The sequence below is a fragment of the Xenopus laevis genome, chromosome 5L (assembly GCF_017654675.1).
Source record: "Xenopus laevis strain J_2021 chromosome 5L, Xenopus_laevis_v10.1, whole genome shotgun sequence".
Lineage (NCBI taxonomy): Eukaryota > Metazoa > Chordata > Amphibia > Anura > Pipidae > Xenopus > Xenopus laevis.
The window spans coordinates 50,330,040-50,355,524 of NC_054379.1; the positions used below are offsets into that span (position 1 = coordinate 50,330,040).

General features: G+C 37.7%; 1 protein-coding gene across 1 annotated transcript in view; it reads right to left on the reverse strand.

Moving 5' to 3' along the window:
* rab32.L (RAB32, member RAS oncogene family L homeolog) overlaps nucleotides 1-21,818 on the reverse strand; it is a 48,121-nt gene extending 26,303 nt beyond the window's left edge. Inside the window, exon 1 of the mRNA XM_018263056.2 lies at nucleotides 21,320-21,818. Within this exon, the coding sequence (XP_018118545.1) occupies nucleotides 21,320-21,557 (238 nt within the window). The 5' untranslated portion in view covers nucleotides 21,558-21,818. The remainder of the gene's footprint in view (nucleotides 1-21,319) is intronic.
* Between the last annotated feature and the right edge of the window lie 3,667 nt (nucleotides 21,819-25,485).

Sequence of the window (25,485 nt, forward strand, 5' to 3'; positions counted from 1 at the left end):
CTCCTTATTTACCATTAAAAAAACACAAAAACAATCGGATCGGATTGTCGCACGCAAGCCGCAAATTTTTCAGATTGTCAAACAAAAATTTTTTTTCGTATTTGAAGCCTGAAAAGTCTGAATTTTTTGTGAAATTGCCAGAAAAGCACAAAATGTTCGGATCATCATACAAAACCCAGCGCTAACCATAATATCTTCAAATTGCAAATAGGACCTCTGCCATTGACTTCTACAGGACCTCAACAGGTTGAAGATGGAGTATTTTTGGATTCTGACTTTTTTTGCAGCCTTGGGGTACAATAAGGGGCCGATTCACTGACTTCGAGTGAAGGATTCGAAGGTAAAAAACTTCGAATTTCAAAATTTTTTGGGGCTACATCGACCATCGAATGGGCTACTTCGAACTTTGACTACGACTTCGAAACGTTCGACTATTCGACCATTCGATAGTCGAAGTACTGTCTCTTTAAAAAAAACTTCAACCCCCTAGTTCGCCATCTAAAAGCTACCGCAGTCAATGTTAGCCTATGGGGAAGGTCCCCATAGGCTTGGCTAACTTTTTTTGATCGAAGGATATTCCTTTGATCGTTGGATTAAAATCCTTCGAATCGTTCGATTCAAAGGATTTTACCGTTCGTTCGATCGAAGGAATTATCCTTCGATTGTTCGATCGAACTATCTGCGCTAAATCCTTCGACTTCGATATTCGAAGTCGAAGGATTTTAATTCCTAGTCGAATATCGAGGGTTAATTAACCCTCGATATTCGACCCTTAGTGAATCGGCCCCCAAATCTACAAAAATATGAGTTGTTTTTTTTTTACTAAAAATGTGGATTTCATAGTAAAAAACACACACATTTTTGTGTTTTTAGTATTCAGACTTTAATAAATAACCCCCTAATACAATAAATGGTCAGTTTTAATATATCATGACTGTCACATATGGCAAGTGCACATGTTTACATAGTTAGTTAGTTAAATCGGGTTGAAAAAAGACAAAGTCCATCAAGTTCAACCCCTCCAAATGAAAACCCAGTAGCCACACACACACCCCTCCCTACTTTCACATAAATTATATATACCCATACCTATACTAACTATAGAGTTTAGTATCACAATAGCCTTTGATATTCTGTCTGTCCAAAAAATCATCCAAGCTGCTCTTAAAGGCATTAACAGAATCAGCCATCACAACATCACCCCGCAGTGCATTCCACAATCTCACTGTCCTGACTGTGAAGAACCCCCTATGTTGCTTCAAATGAAAGTTCTTTTCTTCTAGTCTAAAGGGGTGGCCTCTGGTACGGTGATCCTCTTTATGGGTAAAAAGGTCCCCTGCTATTTGTCTATGATGTCCTCTAATGTACTTGTAAAGTGTAATCATGTCCCCTCGCAAGTGCCTTTTTTCCAGAGAAAACAACCCCAACCTTGACAGCCTACCCTCATAATTTAAGTCTTCCATCCCTCTAACCAGTTTAGTTGCACTTAGTCTCTGCACTCTCTCCAGCTCATTTATATCCCTCTTAAGGACTGGAGTCCAAAACTGCACTGCATACTCCAGATGAGGCCTTTCCAGGGACCTATAAAGAGGCATAATTATGTTTTCATCCCTTGAGTTAATGCCCTTTCTTATGCAAGACAGAACTTTATTTGCTTTAGTAGCCACATAATGACACTGCCCAAAATTCGACAACTTGTTATCTACAAAAACCCTTAGATCCTTCTCATTTAAGGAAAATCCCAACACACTGCCATTTAGTGTATAACTTGCATTTATATTATTTTTGCCAAAGTACATAACCTTGCATTTATCAACATTGAACCTCATTTTCCAGTTTGCTGCCCAGTTTCCCAACTTAGACAAATCACTCTGCAAAGTGGCAACATCCTGCATGGAACCTATAGTTCTGCACAATTTTGTATCATCTGCAAAAATGGAAACAGTACTTTCTATGTCCACTTCCATGTCATTAATAAATAAGTTGAAAAGCAAGGGACCTAGTGCAGAGCCCTGTGGTACTCCACTAACAACACTGGTCCAATTAGAAAATGTTCCATTTACCACCACTCTTTGTAGTCTATCTTTTAGCCTGTTCTCTATCCAGGTACAAATACTATATTCCAGGCCAACATTCCTTAATTTAACCAGTAACCTTTTGTGTGGCACTGTATCAATGCGAGGGGTTGTTCACATTTGATTAACTTTTAGTGAGATGTAGAGACTGATATTCTGAGACAATTTATAACTGGTTTTCTCAGTGATCCAGGTGCAAATTCTGAACTGTTACAATTTGCTACATTAGTTGATACATTTCTCAGCAACATCTGTGGAACATTAGCAACTTGTGTATCAATTCTAACTGGCTTTAATGAAACTGAGGCAAGAAATGTATAAACTAATGTATCATTTACAACAGTTTACACAGTTGGTGCCCCCCCCACAGCTGCTTTAGACAGACAGTTAAAAATGAAACTTTAACCAATATTAGAAATAAAAAAATAGAAGGGGATTTTTTTTCTGTGCATGTGTTCTAACCATTTACAGTATTTATTTTAAGAAAGAGAAACATTGACATCAATAAACACTGAATACTTTATTTTAATAAGGTTTGGAATTAGATCTACCCTGTATCCTTAAACACAACTATATTCCTGTAGAAGACAGGTTTTGGTCTTATTCGCTGCTATGTTATTATAGGGGGCATTTATAGTACGGATTTAACAACTACAATTATTACGTCAAAATAACTAAGCACTTCTGTGTTTTTCCTTTTCCGCTCCCACTTTAAGTACATTTAATAACACAGGCTGCTTTTATCTAGGGTCGATCTTCAAAGTCTATGGTACAATTGGCCCTATTTACAGTATCTGCAATGCTGATAAAGCTGCCTATAGCTCTATTTAATCACATTTTTATTCATACTCAGTTGAACACACTTTTAGATGTCACATTGCCTGTTTATTTTAATGTGGCGGTTTACTGAGAGCACCTATAACGCATATTGGATCATTTCAGGAAACACATTTAAGGAACCCTTTCACAAGAAAAAAAAAGTTGCTTCCCCTTTTTACCAAACGATGAAACATTTCTAGATGCAGATATAAAGCACACAAATATAAAGCAAGATAGCTCATATAATCTGTATATTTTTAACTTGTTATTTCAAAGGAAAAAAAAATGTGTATTCAGCATTCAAAAGTAAACAACTTTATCTTTATACCATAGAAGGGATCTCTGGGTAGTAAGTGAAGATTTCAGTGAGGATTTTATCTTTAAGAGTTCTCCATTTGATAAAAACACTTCTAAAAATCCAATTGGAATCAATAGAAAGTGGGTGAATTTTTCTGCAGTGAGCTCTAATTTCCCATTTTGATAAATCTGCCCCTAGAATCTATACTCTAGTCAGCCATTTTTTTTCTTTTGCAGTGTTGATGCATATGACTTTCGAGGGGCATGTAAAAAAAATAATGATACATTTTCAAAACATAAATAAATAAAATAAAATGTGCATAGCTTTTCTTGTTGAGTACAGACAGGGTTCTCATGCTGCACAAAAGTGAAATTGTTGAGTAAACCCATATATGCATTCTACTTTGTCTGTAAAAATGTGGTAACTGAAGGCCTCGTTTCAATGCCGTAGATGAGATTTACCTGGCTTTGTTGACAAGAAACAGGATGGCGCCCACTAATGCGACTTAATACGATTAAGGGGGTTATTTGTTAAAGGTGAGTTGTGTTTTCCCAAAAAATTCGAGTTTTTCGAGTCAAGTTCAGTAAAAACTCAAATTTTTCTGGATAAAATGTATTTTTTTTTCAAGATTTCTTATGCTCTGAAGCTGCTAAAAGCCCGAATCCAAAAAAACTCCAGCTAAAACTTGCCACGGTCATGTAAAAGTCAATGGCTGATATCCCTTCAACCATTTAAAGATGTTTTTAGCCTTCATGATTTTCGGTGGTTTGCGATTGAAAACTCAATCGATTCGAGGTTTTTACACTGTTATCTCTATAAATTCGAGTATTCCAGTTTTTCCCCCGCTTTCAATTGCGTTTTTTACATTTGGGTTTTTTCATAAATAATCAAACATTCGAGTTGCGAGTTTATTCGAGGTAGAAAAAAAAAACCCTAAGATTTGTTGGTATATATATTATATATATTTGTAGGCACTACATCCTCTTGAACTTTGATTTCAGTACCAAATTGGGGTATTGTGGTTTAAGACTGAAATGCAAGGGAAAGTCTTAGCTGAGAATAAAACTGGTTGTATTATTCACTTCTTCTTGTGCACTTATACAAACTATTGAGAAAGAACGTGTTCTTCTTTATGATATAGTATATGTTGATTTTATATACAGTACCTGAAGTAAGAATGGAATTTCAAGGAGCATTATACACTTTATACGTTTCTAAGACAACCGAACAGAATTCCAGTATTTATTTTGAGAGGTTTATATAAGCAGCACCTCTCTGCATATAGTCATTCAGATGGTTGTAAAGAGCAAAGTCTCATTTAAATCCGATTTATAGCAGTCTAGCAGATAGAACATATTATATCATGTTGCTAGGAAGCAAAATGATAACATAACAATTGCTTACTAAGCTGAAAGCTTAAACGTTTGATCCAGCTTGTCTAAATGTATGGAATGTCTTTAAAGAATTTCAAAAGGCTTTTTAAGTCATTCACACTCGTATTAAAGCATCACCTGATGGGAGCTGCAATTTTAAAGATGCTTTATGTATATGAACATCATATGGCTCCACTTAAAGCAAAAACGAAGATAAAAGCTTCACTTGTTTTGAGTGTAAACAAATAACTGAAGCCTTGGGTGGCTTAGTGGCATTTTTTCCACATTACTATGTGTATAGTCATGGCATCAGTAGGTGAATATTTCTAAAGCAGTGTAAAATCTTTTAGCCCCAAAAAATGGTGTAAAGAGAGGTGTAAAATAAGTGTGGTATTTAAAAAACAGTTTTGTAAAAAAAAAAAAAATACAACAGGTAGAAATACTGGTTTATTTATATAATGTCTTTATTTTCATAGTGTCAGGTTAAAGGGGTGGTTTACATTTAAGTTAACTTTTAGTATGTAATAGAATGGTAAATTCTAAGCAACTTTTCAGTTGGTCTTTTTGCCTCCTCATTCTGATTGTTTCCAGCTTCCAAATAGGGGTCACTGACCCCATCTGAAAGGCTGTAAGGCTACAGTTATTGTTACAGTAATGTTATTGCTACGTTTCATTGCTTATCTTTCTATTCAGGCCCTCTCCTATTCATATTCCAGTCTCTTCTTCAAATCAGTGCTTGGTTGCTAGGGTAGTTTGGACACTAGCCACCAGACTGCTGAAACCCGCAAACTGGAGAAATGCTGAAAAAAAGCTAAAAACTAACTAAAAGTAACTAAAAAACCACAAATAATAAAAAAAGAAAACCAAATGCAATTTGCCTCAGAATATCACTCCCAGCATCATACTAGGGGGCAAATTTACTAAAGGGATAAGTGACTAACGCAGGCGAAAATTCGCCATTGTGACGTCATTTTGGAACTTCGCCAATTTACTAACGGGTGCTGGCATAACTTTGCTAGCGAAGGAGATAGACTTTAGCGCTACTTCACACTCGAATGCCTGCGAATTTTTGCTCTGGTGAATGGATGTAACTATGCAAATTCACTAAGATAAGGATTTTGATGAACGTTACCTCTTGCGCCAGACTTGAGTTCGCCACCTCAGACCAGGTGAAGTGCAATAGAGTAGATAAGACTTCCGCAAAAAAAAATTGAAAATATTTCTAAGTCCCAAAAAACTTTGGTGACTTTTCATTTTTCAGGGTGATAGGCTGCAAAAGATCATAATTATTTTTTAGGGTACCTGGCTTCCCCCCTACATTTCCTTACATATGACACATAAGCTATACACTGGGCTCATGTGCAGGGCAATATAATAACTCTATTTTCTTTTATTAAGATTCCCTGGGCTTGTGTAGTGTAATGTATATATATGTCTGCAAATTAGCCAACGCTAGCGCAACTTCGCTAGCGTTGGCTAATTTGCAGACATTAACGCTAGCGAAACTTCACCAGCATTCGGCGCCCTGGATGCAACTTCACATTTTAGTGAATTAGTGTTGTCCTGTCGAATTTTCGCCTGGCGAAGTGTGGCAATTTGAGCGAAGCCGTCGCTGGTGAATTTCCGGAGGTTAGTGAATTTGCCCCTAAGAGTGAACGATGCCTTAAATAAATGTGATAAAAGTCAGACTGCTTGGAATATGATAGGAATCCCAATTCATTCCAATGTATCAAAAAGCTGAACTGTCATAAGCCCTAAAACTATATTTCTTGTATATGGCTCTTTTCTGTTTTCTTTTACAAAATGAATCAAAAATTAAGGGTGGCTGTGCCACAAGGGTCAATATCAAATAGCTAATTCTAAAATGTCTTCCTTTTATTCTGATATATTTAAAAAACAACAGTCATATAAATTTTATTTGGAAAGAGATTTTTGGATGCTGTTTCAGATAACAGTTGTAAGGCATCCCACATAGCACATGTGACACACATACTTAAATTCCTTTCAGCTATTCCGACTCACATGACTAAAATCACATTACTGAAAAGTCATGCTTTATATGAAAATCTAGAATCACCCTCTTTTATGTATACTAAAATCATAAATGCAGTATTATCTCATTTCAGTAAATATTGAATATGTTTCATAATGATTCTACTAAGGGGCAGATTTATGAACTACTCATCCCTAGAGTAGTTCTCATTACACTGTCTTCTCTGAAATGTTTTCTGGGAGGTTTATTGTTATCAGTTCTGACAGGTTTTTTTGGGGGGGCGGTTGATTTAAATTTGGTTAAAAAACCAAAAAAATATTTCTAGAGCTTTTTCAAAGAATTGTAGCATGGGCCTTTACATAATTCAGAAAATGTCTTATCATACAGCCAGCTGTGATGCACATTTTAATAAAAGAAGGATAGTGCATCCAATACAACCAAATAAAACAGCACAGCACCACAAAATTAAATAACTCGACATGTTAATGTCACATGAATGTGCGGAGTTATAGTCGGTTCAGCCTTCCCTATCAGATATTAAAAGCTTTTATTATAACCACCTAAAACCCAACTGGAACATGTATTCAATAATGAATCATGAATGGAATCAATGTGAATATTAATATACAGTCATTTTTCCTGGGCTTTATGTGCATGTATTTGAACAAGTATAATGTCCATTATTAGAATAGTATGTTTTGCACTAGAATGGTGTGCAAAACAAAGATTGTGAGATCGGCTTGTAAGAGAAATGTTAACTTAACCACAATTGCATAAAAAGATTAGCAGCAGCTAAAATGTCTCATGGCTGCTACACTTCTCTTCCTTATAGAAACTAAAACTTTAATATCACAGTTTTGAACATGGGGGGTGATGAATAAGCATTGTGCATGTATTGTAACTTGTTCAAGTTATTAGGTTATTTATTAAAAAACATTTAACACAAGTATTTTTTTCTGTTTGCCCTTTATCCATAGTTTATATGAAAATGGTTGTCTATAGTGGTGCATTTATATACAGCTTGCACAGCTGTCAACTCCCCAGCACTTCTAGGGAGTGGACCACCTTCCCTACTGATTTCTGTCACTCTATGACATTTCCCCATTTTTGTTTTCAATTTCTCATGTGTGTTATATTCAAGCACAGTGAGCCTTCAGTGTAATGGAAGGGCCTGTTCACATGCACAGTGATGGCAACTGGGACCTCTATTAGGCCATTCCCATGGGATGTGAAATGCCCTTTAAGCTGCAAATCACAGTTTCCCCAAGAGACCTGCTTATTTTAAATAGTTACAATTGTTTCTTTGTTTATCTTAGAACAGTTTCTAAGTAACAATCTGGGACTGCGGGTTGAGCTGTCAAAATCGGGACTGTCCTGCGACAGTTTTCAATGGGTGAACATTATAGTTGACCATTTACATCTCTAAAAATCCAGGAAAAATAACCACTTGCTGTAGCAGAAATGCACCCAGATCTGAAAGCATGCTGTCCTTAAAAGCCCTAACAGACAGCCTAAGGTAGTCAAAAAAAATGTGTTCTAGAAATAGTACCAAATATTCTGATTTCAGTAAGTCATTTAAGGTCACATATTTTTTGGTATTACTGTTTTTTCAAGAAGTCAGTTTAACACCTTCTCAAAGGTGGTGAGATTCAGAAAGGAGAGAGAGAGAGGAGAATGCTGAGAAGGTTGCATTCTTTGGAGCTAGGAGCACCTATAAGATACACGTGGTGCAAACAAGCAGATTTTTCTGTGTAGCTAGCTATTTTCAGATTTACACTGCATCGCTATGCAGACACAAATGTAATCTGCAGCATGCTGCCCCATAAGTAACCATACCATGGGATTTAAATTGTGTTCACTTTATATCAATGAAAAAACCCCAGCAGGGAACAGCTTTTTCCTCCTTTTTAATATAGACTGAAGTCTACACACTCTTCCATTAACGTAACCAAAGTTAATGGAAAACATACAAAACATGTGTGTTATTGCCAGATTTAGTCAACAAACGTAACATCCTTCTCTACTCTTCCATATTCTCATATTTTCTTCCAAATAACCTGAGCTATGAAGCTGTTGCTGTAGCTCTGGGCTTGTAAAGCATACACAAAGATACATCATTTCTGCACAAGTATTTTTTTCATACTTTATTTCTCCATTCATGCCGCAGACTGAACTGATTTATGTGCAGCCATGCATCTATATGAATTGCTAATTAGCCATGCAGGCTGTGTGTTCCATGTGAGGTGGCAACCCCAATTAAAGCTGAAAATGTGAGTTGACATATGGGCAGACTGTGTCTGTCTCAGCGAGCAGAAAGAAAACGAGCAACGTTGTGACTTTGCCATGTGATCCCAGTTATATCCAGTTGCAGAAAGGAAGCTTTACTTAAAGGAAAACTATACCCCCCAAACAATGTAGGTCTCTATTAAAAGATACTGAGTAAAACAGCTCATGTGTAAAACCCTGCTTCATGTAAATGAACCATTATCATAATAATATACTTTTTTAGTAGTATGTGCCATTGGGTAATCATAAATAGAAAATTGCCATTTTAAAAAATAAGGGCCGCCCCCTGAGATCGTACGATTCACTGTGCACACATACAAAGCACATGTAAGGTCACATGAGCCAATTAACAGACAGAGTTCTGCCTTTTGCTTCCTCACTTCTTCCATACCTCCCAACATTTTGGAAGTAAAAAGAGGGACACAATTTTTTTCCCGCACGTAGCACAGCAATTTTTTGACCACACCCCTTTCGGTGGCCACACCCCCTAATTACCATGTTTGTTTTACAAAATTTGGCAGGTTATGAAAGTTTGAAAATATTTCTCCTTATCTAAACTGTGTTTTTGTGTCTCAAAATTGTTACAAAGTATCTTATTTGCACCTGTTAGCTGTTCTGGGCTCTCTGCTAAAAGCCAATTAAGTGAGAAACTTTGTTTCTTTTTCTGGCTGTTCAGTGCAGAGAAAAGAGGGACTTTCCAGTACAAATGAGGGACTGCAGGTTGACAAAAGAGGGACTGTCCCTCCGAAAAAGGGACAGTTGGGAGGTATGCTTCTTCCTGTTACAGTTAGAGTTGTAGTATTTCTGGTCAGGTGATCTCTGAGGCAGCACAGATAGAGTCACGAAATGGTGGTTCAAGGCAAGAGATGTAAAAGGGCAATATTTATGTAAATATATATTTCAGTTTGGTAAGATTCTTTAATATGTCATTCAATTTGATAAAACTATCTGTTGCTTAAGTATTAATTTTGGGTGTAAAGTTTTCCTTTAAAGGGGTGGTTCACCTTCAAACTAACATTTAGTTCTAGAATGACTAATTCTAAGCAGCTTTTCAATTGATCTTCATTATTTATTTTGTATAGTTTTTGAGTTATTTGCCTTTTTCTTCTGACTCCTTCCAGCTTTCAAATGGGTGTCACTGACTCCATCTAAAAACAAATGCCCTGTAAGGCTACACATTTATTGTTATTGCTACTTTTTATTACTCATCTTTCTATTCGTCCCTCTCCTATTCATATTCCAGTCTCTTATTCAAATCAGTGGATGGTTACTAGGGTAACTTGGACCCTAGCAACCAGATTGCTGAAATAGCAGACTAGAGAGCTCCTGAATAAAAAGCTAAATAACTCAAAAACCACTATTAATAAAAATGAAAACCAATTGCAAATCTTCTCAGAATATTACTCTCTACATCATACTTAGGGGGTTATTTATCAAAGTCCGAATTGATCTCAATATTTTCTGCTACAAACTCCGATCAAATCTGCTTGGGTTTTTAACCTTTTATTTTTTATAACATTTTCCTAAAAATTAGTTTTTTAACAAATTTGGACTTTTTCATCCGTTTTTAATGATTTTTTCGTAATTTTCACCCGGGATATTGCCCGAAACCCAGAGCACATCAAAAAATCATTGAGACTTCTTCTATTGACTTATATGCAACCTCGAGTCTGAGATGCCGGATTTTCAGATTCAGACTTTTCCATCCTTGGGATTTAATAAATTCGGAAAGAAATTTTTTTAAAAGTCAGATTTTATAAAAAAAAAAATCACACATTTTTCTTGATTTTTGCATTCGGAGTTTAGTAAATAACCCCCTTAAAGTTACCTCAAAGGTGAACAACCCCTTTAATGAATATTTGGATACTATGTATTTAAATTTGGAGATATAATTCTATTTACACAAAAGCTGCAGGATCCATGTACTGTATTTCTTGGAAACAGAGATATACAGTTCTGATTTATAGAGTAATTAAAATTGAGGTTTGGCTGTCGCATGACACATAAAAACAAACCTGCAATCAGCAGACAGTATATCATGAAGTATGGGGGGGGAAATACAAAGGGACGCTATAAATCACATTGACTTTGACTGCATCTGCCTTAACCTCTGTCTTTATCCACTGTCCTCCTTCAGACTTCTACCAAATTCATTTGTTTGCGAATGCCTTCTATAATTTGAAAAATCCCTTAGCGCACTATTATTTATGGAGACAATAAACAGGGGAGTGCTGCAAAGGGCAAACCATTACCGATGTTGTTCATTCTTCACCTTTTTGGTGTAAATCAAAAAAGAAAATCTCCAGATTACTACTGATATCACCATGGCAACTGAGCATTTGAAATGTTATTGCTGATCCAAGATGGGTTTTACAGTATATACACAATATTACCCTGTTGGCAGAGTATCTCCTCGTTCTTAAGAATGGCTAATGCAATGGCTTTATTTTAATATTCTGGAAATTTCCTTATTCTGCCCACGACCACAAAAGAAAAATTTCTGCCCTAGGGTGCTGCATTTCATATCGAATTAAGGTTGGCTTTATAGGAGTTAAAATGTAGTTATAGCAGCAGATATGACTGGTATATTCATTTAAGAATTTAAGGTAATATGATGGCAGCAAGACTGCAGGGATGGCACAAACAGATAGATATATATTCGCCAAGCTTGAGGTTTCAAACACGAACTTCAGCTTGTATTAGGTAGAAGTGTGCTGCACTCCAGAATATTCCCAAATGGGCTAAGGAAAAGGAACAACAATTGGTCCTTGATGGCCAGGCATTGGGCTTTTGGACTCTTTGGACACTTTGCTCCATATTTAATAACTTACACTGTCGGAGTCTCCCCCATGTGTAATAAAAGAGACAAAGTTTGCCAAGGTGCACTAACCCATAGCAACCAATAAGATATTTGCTCTTAAACAGGTGACCAATAAATGCTACCTGCTAATTGGCGATTAGACCTTTAGCAAAGGTCTAATTTTATAACATAACCCCCTAACCCCAATATATAATAAAAGGCACAATGTTTGCCCAGGTGCAGTAACCAATAGAAATAATATTTCTGCATGTAAACAAGTGATCAGGAATCACTACCTGTTGAGGCCATAAGAATTATAGAAAACTTTGCACTTTACATTATACACGTCTTGTTAAGGCGTGTGTAAGGTACTGCATACGTAGAGGTGATGCATGCTGTACATTTCCCTTGGCTGGGTACTGCATTCTTCTTTCGAGTAATGGCACAAAGAGACATTTGCTGTGTTCTGAAACAAACACTATGGGGCAGATTTATCAAGGGTCGAAATGAAAATTTGAAATTTGAATGTTCGAGATTTTTTATAATCAAAACTGTCAAAAAATTCTAATTTGATTTTTGAGAGTTATCCTACTCTGGCCCTTTAAGAACTTGAATTAAACTATTTGCCACCTAAAACCTGCTGAATTGCTGTATAAGTCAATGGGAGACTTCCAGGGATCAATTTTAGAGTTGTTTCCAGCCTTACTGACATTCTAATTTCTTTTTGGAGAAATCGCGTTTTTAAAATTCAAAAATCAAATTCGAATTTGATTTGTTTTCAGGGCGATTGCATTCATCTGAGTTGAAAAAATTTAATTTCTTTAATAAACTTCGAATTTATGGGAGTTTAGGGGACTTTTTAAAAACTCACGAATTCATAATTCAACCGTTGATAAATGTGCCTTCTCATGTAAATAACGTCCTTTTCTAAATGGTTGCTGCACATTTAAAGCTTAGAATCACAAGTGTAGTGTTAAAATCGTATTGCTATAAACAACCACACATGCCAACATACCTGTTACACATATTAACTGCTATTGTTATTATACAAAAGCAGTTGTTAAATAATGCAGGTCCAAGGGATTTCCAGTACTGTTTAAACATCATAATTACACTAGAAAAGTTGTGTGCAGACCTGAAAAGAGCAAGCACTGTTCTCTAACTAATGGCTTTCACTTGTATGACTCACTTTGTGGGGTTTTCACAACAAGCAACAAACGTAACTGTGCAGAGAAGACAGACAGCATTTGATTATTACAAAATCACTACTGTGTCTATGAATCCTAGGGGCAGATTTATCAAAGTGTGAATTTAGAACACACCAGAGTAAAAAATCACTCACTTTCCATTCATTCCTATGGGATATTTAAAAGCATATTTATCAAATGGTGAACTCCAGTGATAAATACCATTCTAAAAATCCCATAGGAATGAATAGAAAGTGAGTTTTTCTGGAGTCAATTGCCAGATCTCACATTTTGATCTGCACCCAAGTGATGTGCGGGTTGAGGTTTCCACCCGCACCCTCACAACCCGACCCGCTCCGCCCCCTCTATTTATAGACCCACACCTCGTGCAATTTATAGACTTTCTCCTGCCCTGCCCCTTTCATGACGTCGGGGCAGGTGCGGGTCTATAAATTAACTGACCAGAAGCCGGCTGCATGAGGTCAACCCAAATGTTTTTTGCGGTAGCCAGCCCGCACCCACCCGACCCGGTTCCGTGGGTTTCGCACCAGCCCACACATCACTAATGACTCCATATAGCAGTTTTGCAATATACGCAAAACTACTTCAGGTATCCAATGAGTCTAGAAGTCAAATCAGATGAGATACAGCACACATTCCTGATTACATGAGTGCCATTTGCATCATATCTTATTGGCACTAACAGATGATGTGATATAAGATGAAGGGCCGCACATCCAATATAACCTAACAAGGAAGCACAGAAACACAATAAAGTAATTCTTGACGTCACAAATCTCAAGCTCACATGATTGTGAACCACCATGCTTACATCTCAAGATGACATGATTGTGCACCATTATGCTGTAAACCTCACATTATTGTGCACTATTATGCTGCCAGCTGCTGGTCCACTCTCTAACAACTATTAAACACTATAAAAAGCTTTTATGAAAAAGGACATTAAAAACTGGATTACGTATATGAATATCTGTAGTCTGTTGCAACTATTTCTCCAGATTATTAGTAGAGTACTACAGAAATTGTCTTTCAATTGTTTACAAATGTAACGGACACTGGTGTTATTGTCAACTGAGACCTGCAACAACTTTTCAGGACTGATTTTACCAACATAGATGCTAAATCATAATAGCAAGGGTTCCAATGAACTTTATAGGCGGGTGTCAAGTGAAACTATTGAGGTGGTATATTAATAACATCACCATCATCTAATTAAAACAGTACCATGAAATTGAGAGAGACAGGTGCTATTCTAGTTACATAACTAGAGGCGATAAAATTACATTGTCTATATACTGTTGTAAGGGAATGCTGCATGCTGTCATCCAAAAAGATAGTCTCACATACTTTTGATTCTCATTGAAATACTTAGACGGTCAGATTCAGATGCCTGAAAACAAGAAACCATTCAACTCTATCTGATCAGATTTTACATGTACTTTTAAACCTGAACCAGGTTTTCAGAAGTCCTTTGTGAATCTGGAAAGAAATGTTTCTATACATTCTGAACATGAGATGATCTACCAAAAGGTGCAAAATTTACATCAGCTTTTAGTAACTCACTGCAACCAACCAATCAGTTGGTAGCATTTACTGGTCATGTACAGTATGTAAAGGCATGTACAGTATGTGTCTGGCTGCAAGCTCTGACACTTTTATTAAATTACTATTTAAGTAAATACTCTTTGAGATCTGCCTGGTCATGTTTGCTCTTCCTAGCTGGGCCACATTATTACGTCTCAGAGCTGTAATTTATTGTAAAGAATTATTTTTCAGTCTGCCTTGCATCTACAAACTCATTACCCTCATCTGCACAAAATTACTCGATTAAGCTATTAAACCTCACTTCCTCTTCACAAGGAGGAGCACTGTTTGCTTTTTTCTGTGATTCAAGTACCCATGAGTGCCACCTGCCCTGCTCTTCTCCACTCTCTTCTCCTGGGTTTGACCCGTTATTCAGGCTTGGTTTTGCTTGTAGCCTGCCCTGACCTTCAGACTCATTTTGTTTGCGGCCTGCTCAACCTCTGGCCTGTTTATGGACTTATCTTAGCAACTATTTTACACTGGTACTCTGTTTCTACTATTCCAATTTGCTCATTACATTATGCATAGCTGATTTAATCCAAAAAAGAGGCAGTATCCCACCATGCATTCAATGAATGTGGTTTGTGCTAAACATACTCATACTTTAAGCATACATCTATGTTTTTTATAATTTCTTAAGCTAAACAGTGCAAACAGGGACACTAAACCTACTCCATGCTTGGTCCTTCATGATACTATCTGATGATACCAAGTACAGCAGACTAGAACTTTGCCCTTTCAAGATCATTATTGGTAACATAATGAATACATCAGAAAATTAATACAAAGCCATGTCTAAGGCTACCAAAGATAGGGGGATCTTTCCAGGGGCTGTTTATATAATATATATCTGGAACGGTCTAAATCCTAAGACGGACGAATGGCTAGTGTCAGAGGGTTGATAGTTGTCACCCCCACCCTCTATGACGCCATAACGCTATATGGCACAAGGCAGGATGGACTTTAAGGACTAATGGTCTACTGTGGACAATGGTCACTCATATAACTTATACTAGGCCATACAAACAAAAGATCATCACTCTGTTACTTAAATTCCAGAGTGTCAGCATAACGCCAGTCTGTCTGTTGGGGCCCCTTACTGCTGAAGTGCTGCTCAGATTACTGGAAATACCACAATGGCCTTGGTTAGCCGATAGCTGATTGCGAGGCTGTGGACCGTTGGAGCTAGGCACAGTATGTTACAACATTCCTTTGATAACATGTAAGACTAAGTAAATCATTTAGACATTAATTGTACAAGGAGGAGACAGACTATGTATGGTATTTCCGTGAAACCCTTGTCACACTTATTGTAAAAGCCTTCTGAAAGCTATATAATGCCTGGACCAAGAGGTGTGTCTTTGGTAAGTCCTTGGCTGACATTCTGTGTGTCACTCCAACAGCTTACCCAGACAAAACTGTTATGTTGTATTATGTAAGAATAAATTGCCTGACTATTTCTAAAGGTTTTCCTTTACTGAGTTTTGTCTTACACGAGGTCAAAATGGTACTACTAAAAATACCATCAGGGCAGACAGCCTACCAAACTTATTTTGAAAAAAGAAAAACTGCAGGGCTCTTTAACCTACCCTGAGGTTAGTGTCACTGACACTGATTCTACAATAAGAAAAGAGACTGAACAAAAATAATTCATGGGAAGAGTATCAAGGTAGAAAACACTGCTTACCAAGAGAAACCTCAATGCTCATCTTAACTGAATATAGTTACATAGTTACGTTGGGTTGAAAAAAGACCAAAGTCCATCAAGTTCAACCCCTGCAAATGAAACCCACGTCCATACATACACACACTCACACCGGCCCCTCACTACACTCACATAAACTACATAAACCAATATCTATACTAATTCTAGATCTTAGTATCACAATATCCTATGATATTATGCTTGTCCAAACCCCTCTTAAGAACCACCTACACTGCTTCAAATGAAAGTTCTTTTCCTCTAGTCTAAAGTGGTGGCCTCTAGTACGGTGATCCACTTTATGGGTAAAAAGGTCCCCTGCTATTTGTCTATAATGTCCTCTAATGTACTTGTAAAGTGTAATCATGTCCCCTTGCAAGCACTTTTGTTCCAGAGAAAACAACCCCAACCTTGACAGTCTACTATTGAAGTCTTCCATCCCATTAACCAGTTTAGTTGCATGCCTCTGCACTCTCGCCAGCTCATTTATATCCCTCTTAAGGACTGGAGTCCAAAACTGCACTGCATACTCCAGATGAGGCCTTTAGACAGTACTTTATTTGCTTTAGCAGGCATGGAATGGTAATGCCTGGAATTAGAAAACTTGTTATCTACAAAAACACCAAGATCCATCTCAGTTAAGGAAACCCCAACACACTGCCATTTATGTATAACTTGTAATTATATTATTTCTGCCAAAGTGCATAACCTTGCATTTATCAACATTGAATTTCATTTTCCAGTTTGGTACACAGTTTTCTAATTTAGTCAAATCACTCTGCAAAGTGGCAGCATCCAGCATGGAACTGAAAGTTCTGCACAATTTAGTAGCAACAGCAAAAAACAGCACTTTCGATGCTCACCTCCAGGTCATCAATAACAAGTTGAAAAGCAAAGTACAGCTCATATGTAAAACCCTGCTTTATGTAAATAAACCATCTTCATAATAATATACTTTTTTAGTAGTATATGCCATTGGGTAATTCTAAATGGAAAACTGCCATTTTAAAAAATAAGGGCAGCCCCCTGGGATCGTATGATTCACAGTGCACACAAACATATCAAGCAAACTATACTTGTTAGGTCACATGAGCCAATTAACAGAAAGAGTTCTGTCTTTGTAGTATTTCTTAATATTTACTTAAATATATATTCCAGTTCGATAAGATTCTTTATTATGCCACTCAATTTCATATAAGCTGTTACTCAAGTATTCATTTTGGGTGTATAGTTTTCCTTTAAGAAAAAAATAAATTTTGGAGCAACTGTGTGACATAATATGTAATATACTATCATGTTCTAGGAGTACCAGTACAGTAAAAAATAGCTTTTAAAACTAAAGCTGCCGCAAAGATCTGATCGTACGAATCGAGGGTTCGTACGATTTTCGGACTGTGTGTGGAGAGTCCCAACATTTTACGTCCGGTGGAGTTTGGTCATTTGGTCGATCGGACAGGTTAAAAGATTTCTGTCGGCTGCGGGTAATATCTTTGCATGTATTGCTGATCGTACAAATTCCAGAGGGAGACTAGTTTTGGTCAGACTTAACTTTCGTACGATTGCTGTCAGGGGCAGAACATCGGGTGATCTGTTCTTTTCTACTTTATTTGATCGGAATGGTTAGTGGCAGGTCGAGAGATGGGAAAGTCCGATCATACGATGATTCGTACGATCGGATCATTGCGTCTATGGCCAGCTTAAGATCATTGCAGACATCTAAAGATCAAGGACAAACACAACAAGTCACGTAGCTGTTTCTGTAGGCTACATACCGATGGGCGGTTATCATCCTTTTAGACTTGAAGAGTTTATCAACGTCATCACAGAACAAGACATATTTTTAAAGTTTTTTAAGACTTTATATCCATTGGTTTAGAAATTCAGATTTTTTAAGTGGTGACACAACTCTGTAAGGGTTCTATCCACCAAGTGCCATGATTTTTTTTCTAACCTTGAAAAACATTAAACACGTTCCTATTGTAATCTGTAAACTTTTTCCAAGGACTAATTGGCTTGAATATATTATCTCCGTATCTCACCAAGAAGTTAAGCAGGACACTGGCTGCCAACTCAGCCATGCCTGACAGGAGGCAGAAAGCAAGCTCACGGTGTTTTACCATTTCTTGAACCAATAAAGAAAGATACATTATACACACACACAACCATAATCGAGGGCATGAAAGGCATATACCACATCTGTAAAAAGCCATCTCAGCAGTCTATCCTCCCCTGAGAACAACACATGGTATTGGTCGAGCATTTGTTTACAGATGTGATATTTGCATTTTATGTCTTCCTCTTTTTATAATTGGAAATATAATTTAGGTTTGCTAATTAGTGATATATCAAATTCATTATTTTTAAATTCTGCAGAACAAACCCTAATTTGCATATTCAAATTTCAGAAGAATTCCATAAATTTTCAATAAACAATTGTTTCATTCCATTGTCTAGCGGCACATATTTAAGGGTTCGGATTTAATTCAGCTGAACACCTAAAAATCTACACAAAGTGAGAGGAATTGGCCAATATTCTGGATTCAGTGCTACCATAGAAATAATTAATTCAACTAATTCATTCAATAACCTTCACTGTGCCTCAGCCTATTGGGCCAGGTAAATCTGAAAAGTACATGTTAATACAGTACTTACATATGACTTTTATAGGAGTTAATGAGTGTCAAGCTGCATTTTTGGTATACTTTATATTTGGGATCTGTTATTCAGAAACTCGTTATCCAGAATGCTGCAAATTACAGGATGACCATCTCCCATAGACTCCATTTTAAACAAATCATTTTTTTTTTTAAATGATTTCCTTTTTCTCAGTAATAATAAAAAAGAACAGGTATGGGATCCATTATCCGGAAAACCCATGATCCAGAAAGTTCCAAATTATGGAAAGGCCGCCTCCCATAGACCCGTTTTGTCCAAATAATGCAATTTTTAAGAAAATGATGTCCTTTTTTCTGTAATATTAAAACAGGACCGAGTACTTGATCCAAATTAAGATATAATTAATCCTTATTGGATGCAAAACCATCCTACTGGATTCATTTAAAGTTTAAATGATTTTCTAGTAGACTTAAGGTATGAAGATCCTTATTACAGAAAGAACCGTTATGCAGAAAACCAGGTTCCAAGCATTCTGGATAACAGACCCATACCTGTACCTTGTACTTGATCCAAACTAAGATATAATTAATCCTTATTGGTGGTAAACAATCTTATTGGGTTTATTTAATGTTTAAATAATTTTTTTGTAGCGTTAAAGTATGGAGATCCAAATTACAGAAAGATCCTTTACCCAAAAAAACCCAGGTCCCAAGCATTCCAGATAATAGGTCCCATACCTGTATCTGAAAAAGTGATATTTGTACGAAAGCATCTAGGCAGTCAACTATCAGTAGAATATAACTGTATCCCATGTTATTCCAGTTAAGTTTTTGGGTAAAATGGTCAAGGTATTTTGTCATTTGGTCTGATATAAAGTTAGGAAAAACACAGCTAGCTCTATCATACAGGCATTAAGACTGCTAATGTACAATGAAGGGATGCACCAAGTTCGGGATTCGGCCTTTTTCAGCAGGATTCGGATTTGGCCGAATCCTTCTGCCCGGCGGAATCAAATCCGAATCCTAATTTGTATATGCAAATTAGGGGCGGGGTGGAAATTGCATGACTTTTTGTCACAGAACAAGGAAGTAAAAAATGTTTTCCCCTTCCCACCCCTAATTTGCATATGCAAATTAGGGTTCAGATTCGGTTCGGTATTCGGCCGAATCTCTCGCAAAGGATTCGGGGGTTCAGCCGAATCCAAAATAGTGGATTCGGTGCATCCCTAGTACAACGATATATATAGAAAAAAATATTTCAACAGCAGTGTATGTGGTAACCAAACTGAAAAGGGGATCATGTTTCAAGAGGTCAGTATACAATGGAGGTGGAAGTCTTTTCATGATACCAGACTTTGAACTTATAAAAACTGAGTTGCATCTACTTGAACTGTTGCTGGCCCTGCTGAAAAATGCGTCACTCATTATGTAATTGGACCTCTTAATCCTGCCAAAGTAGTACCTGTAACTGGTTGGAGCAGCAATCTCATATAAAGAAATTGAATTAGAAAAATATAGCAGCTAAATCACATATTATAAAAGTGACCTGATGGTATCTTCCATTTATTGCATCTCAATAATTTGTCATTGGATAACAAACACGAAAGAATACAACAGCAATACAGCAGGTAACTCACATATTTCTGTTCACAATTTGCAGTCAAAGGGGCGGTTCACCTTTAAGTTAACTTTTAGTATGTTACAGAATGGCCAATTCTATAAAACTTTTCAATTGGTCTTAATTATTTTTTTTTTTTTATAGTTTTTATAATTATTTGCCGTCTTATTCTGCCTCTTTACAGCATTCAAATGGGGGCACTGACCCATCCAAAAAAAAAAAAAAATGCTCTGTATGGCTACAAATGTATTGTTATTGCTACTTTTTATTACTCATCTTTCTATTCAGGACCTCTCCTAGTCATATTCATATCAATGCACAGTTGCTAAGGTGATTTGGATCCTATCAACCATATTGCTTAAACTGACAACTGGAGAGCTGCTGAGTAATAAGCAAAATAACTCAAAAAACACAAATAATAAAAAAATGAAATGATCACTCTCTACATCAGACTAAAAGTTAACTCAAAGGTGGGAACTACCCTAAATGTATGGAAAAAGCATTTTTAAATGAACTGAAATAACTTTGACAGTACAGATATCAATATCTCTGTACAAGTTGAACTGACTAGAAATAAGCAGTACAGTTTTGCTCCTCTCCTGGAAAACAAATCTGACATCATTAGGGCTCTTACAGACCAGCGTTTTTAGCTGCGCTCCCCTGCGTTCCGGTTTCATGCATTCAGCCACAGGGGAACACAGGAGTAGACGCACTGAATTCTTTTCAATGGGGCTGTACTCACACAGATGCATTCGGCGCTTACATGCATCTGTGTGAATACAGCCCCATTGAAAAGAATTCAGTGCGTCTACTCCTGCACTCCCCTGCGGCTAAACGCATGAAACCTGAACGCAGGGGAGCGCAGCTAAAAACGCTCGTCTGTGAGAGCCCTAAAACAAGAAGGCCGAGAATGTATACAAACCTTTTTCTCAGGGAATGATTGCTTACCTGCGATGTCCCACAGCTGCAGTCTAACCAACATGTTGTTGTCCCAGTTTATGACTTTGAGGGCAAAATCCACCCCTATGGTGGCTCTGTAGTGCTGGGAGAAAAGCTGATGGACATAGCGTTTGATGATGCTAGTTTTGCCTACTCCCAACTCCCCAATCACAAGCACCTTGAAGAGATATTCCTTGCGCTCAGGTGCTCGGGGGCTTTGCTCTCCGCCCGCCCCTTCTCCGGCCATAGCCACAATTGGTCAGTGCGGTGCGACACAAAATAGGGGAATCCCCTAGTCGCAACGACACAATCAGTGAGAACTGTAACCTCACAGTAACTTTGACTGAGGGTCAGGTTCCTTAATCTGTGTGGCAGCCACCAAACAACAAAGCCCCGAAGCAGGTGTTTCTCTTTCCTTTATGAGTGACAAGGGATCATTGCAGCAACACAGACAGGATCAACACTACTGTCTTCTGACAAACTTTTTGAAGTCAGTGGCCTCTCCCCTCCTCCTCCTCCTCCTCTCCTCCTCTCCCAGAGACAACCAACCATAAGAGTGCAAGTCACAGGACAGGAAGCAAGTCTAGTCTGGGAGGGGGAGCTGGGCTGTGTTTGCCTACAGGCAGCATGGGATATGCTGATCATATAAACACAGGGCCGGCAGAAAATGTTGTCCTCTCTTATATAATATTCCAGATGAACGTAGGAAATCACTCTCGTTCTCACGGTTACACAGTTACTGCAGCTGCAGTATTTTACAAAAGGGGATTAGAGATTTTAAAAAAAAACAAAGTTGGAAAAGAAGTAAGGTGAAATCAAAAATATGTAATAATAAATGCAATCGGGTATATACAGTAATATCTAATTTCATCTGTGAATGGGATGTATTCCTGACATAGAACTTAGTGTGGGCAAGTTGAGCCTGATGGTAGAAGTAGTTCTATTGTTGGGAAGTACATTGCATTCACTCTGTGAATGTGGTGTTTTCCTGGTATAGAACTTGATGTAGGCAAGCTGAGAATGATGGGAGCAGTAGTTCTATTTGGTGGCAAGTACATTGCATTCAATCTTTGAATGTGTTTTCTTGGCATACAGCTTAGTGTGGACAAGCTGAGCATGATGGGAGAAGTAGTCCTAAAGATGGGAAGTTAAAGGTTAAGAGATGAGGGTATTTAAAGCTATCAACACCCAGAGGGCATTCTTTTGAAAAGTGCATACTATTAAAAACAAAAAGAATTCAAAGTGAAATTTTAAAAAAAAGATCTGTAATGATAAAGGTGGGTGTGGGTGTTTTATGATATATTATTATTATTTGCAATATGTTCCATTTATTTCAGAAAACTGATATAACCCCTCTAGTTTTCTGGCCCTCAAGTCACTTCTATGTATATGCAACAGCACCTGGAGTGTTCAATTAAGGTCGATGTAGTAGCACCTAGAATGTTTAATTGGGGCGTATGCAGTAATTTTTTATTGAGGTATACACGTTGTATTAAGGTATAGGCAGTAATATTGGGAGTGTTTAATTGAGTATTATGATCTGTGAATGGTATGTTTTACTGGCATAGAACTTAGTGTAGGCAAGCTGAGCATGATGGGAGAAGTAGTCCCATTAATGGGAGGTTAAGGGTTAAGAGCTGAGGGTATTTAAAGCTATCCAGGAGCCCCAGAAGGAAATTTTTGAGAAAGTGCATAGTGTATAGAAGTTTGGTCTGCCTGAATCCTGCTGAAAGACTAAGGGGTAAATTTATTAACCTCCAGGGCGTGAACTCTGGCGAAGTTGCACAAGCGTTACTGCGCCAAGCGAAGCGAAGTTGCGCTAGCGTTGGCTAATTTGCATACAGCGGGAAGTTAAAGTTCAATGGACGTATATGTTGCACGAAATACATTACACTACACAAGCCGGGAAACCTTAATAAAATAATTTAAAGTTGTTATATTGCCCTACACATGAGCCCAGTGTATAGTTTATGTGCCATATGTTAGGAAACGTAGGGGGGAAGCCGGTTAGGGAGCGAAGTACCGCTAGAGTCTATCTCCTTCGCTAGCGAAGTTACACGATTTTTCGCCCACGTTAGTTACTTCGCCCTTTAGTAAATTTGCCCCTAAGTGTATACATTGAACGCATAGCAGGGAATGGAGAAGAAGAGCTCCCTTGTTTTAAATTTTAACTTATAGACCCTGGCCAGGAGTAAGATTTTTATATAGGTAAATTATTTTATTTACAGGGGGCTTCTTTAGTACCATATTAAACTACAAAGTAAAGGATTTAGAATGGGAACTCTGAGAAAGTGACCCATTATAGATATGAAAAGTGTTCTATGCCACTAAATTATATGTGCAGGAAATTCACATTGTAATAGCTGTGATTGTGCAATTGTTTTTATTTCTTCCTGATAATTTTAAGGGAAATGCTGTCACATAATCGATGTATATATTGCATTTTATAGTAATATCTGATTAGTACTGTTAATTGTTCACCCTGAAAATATCTTATGAATATTTAAATAAACCTGGGAATTTACTTTTATTATTAATGTGTGGTATTCTGATATAAAGGAGAGCTAAGTTGGTAAATGGCACATTGTATTGTTTGAGTTTGCATATCGTTTTTCGATATTGATTAATTTTACATATAAATTTAGAGCAGATTGGGTAAAACTTGATAGGGATTATTGTCCATCTGCCTGAGTGCAAACAGAATTAACACCGGAGCAAAAGCTAAATTAAATTATATATTACCACTTAATAACTTTCTTTTATTTTTAAAAAGTCATTAGTAGTGAGGCGTGTATTTGGCGTGTGGATAATTGGGGATAGCACAGGCAATCGTCATGCACGATTACACAGCATAACACGTTGACACAAAGACGGATGGTTTTATTTTGATCTACTGTACACCTATCTTATTGATCAGCTTGATAATTTGGAAGTAAATGTCTGTAAGCCAAAGTGCTAAACTGTTCCAGTACCACTTTCACTGAATTAGAAATGCTATGGCCAGCTCTGTATTTGCCGGCGGGCACCCCTAGGCCACACGGTTGTGGTGCTGGCATGGTCGTGGTGCTGGCTGCAGGCACAAGAGCGATGTCGTACAAGTGCCGGAGCACTGGGGAGCAGAGCTCAAGTGCCTTCCTAGACCCTCACCTTTGTGGCCTCACCACAAATCTGGGCCTGGCTATGGCACATAGGGGTATATTTATCAAAAATTGAAGTTAGAGATCGCCACAGTCCTCTAGAGTGAAATTCTGCCTCCTAATTCATTTCTATGCGATTTTGAAAGGCGTATTTATCAAAGGATGAACTTTGACTTTCACCCATTGTTAAATACTCTTTTAAAAATCCCATAGAAATGAATGGAGAGTGGCGGAATTTCACTGTGGCGATCTCTAACTTCACTTTTTGATAAATATACCCCATTGATTGATAGTGATTTCTCAGCATGTGGCAAACCCCAGGCAGTTCTTGACCAGTAAATGCTGAATTTTCTTTCTAAAAACTGCCTACCAGTGGTGTTGGACAATGTTATTTTGAAAAGTGAAGCAGCAGGGGCACTTTTTGTCACCTGAAATACGCTGGGAGCAGGGCCGGATTTACATAACAGGCGCCCCTAGGCCCCTTTGTGTACAAGCGCAAATTATCAGCATTGGGTCAGGAGAATTTGGGGATTGGTGCACAGGAAATTTTAAAAATGATTGTATCTCTTGTGAATCCGACCTAGGCCCTGGACTTTATGGCCTTTCCAACAATTACGGGGCTGAATGGAAGAAAATGTGCCCTCAGCAGGGGCGTAACTATAGAGGAAGCAGACCCAGCGGTTGCAGGGGGTCCAGGCAGTATAGGGGTCCCATGAGGACCAAATTCATATACAATTTCAATAACTATTGGTCAAACAGGTCAATCTCTAGACATTTTGGGGGCTGAAAAATAATTTGCTGTGGGGCCCAGTAATATCTAGTTACGCCACTGGCCCTCAGTGTAGCACCCATTATACTTTCTGTAACCAATAGAATGGATGCCAACCCCCCTGCACCAGGCACTTGCCATTCCAAGCAAAATGAGGGGGGGGCTGCATCATTAGTACTGAGCGTGCAATTGCTCTCACCACACAGAGCTGAAATTCCAATTTAAAAATTTCGGGCTATTGAATTTACCAAGACCAGCATTTGGTGCCC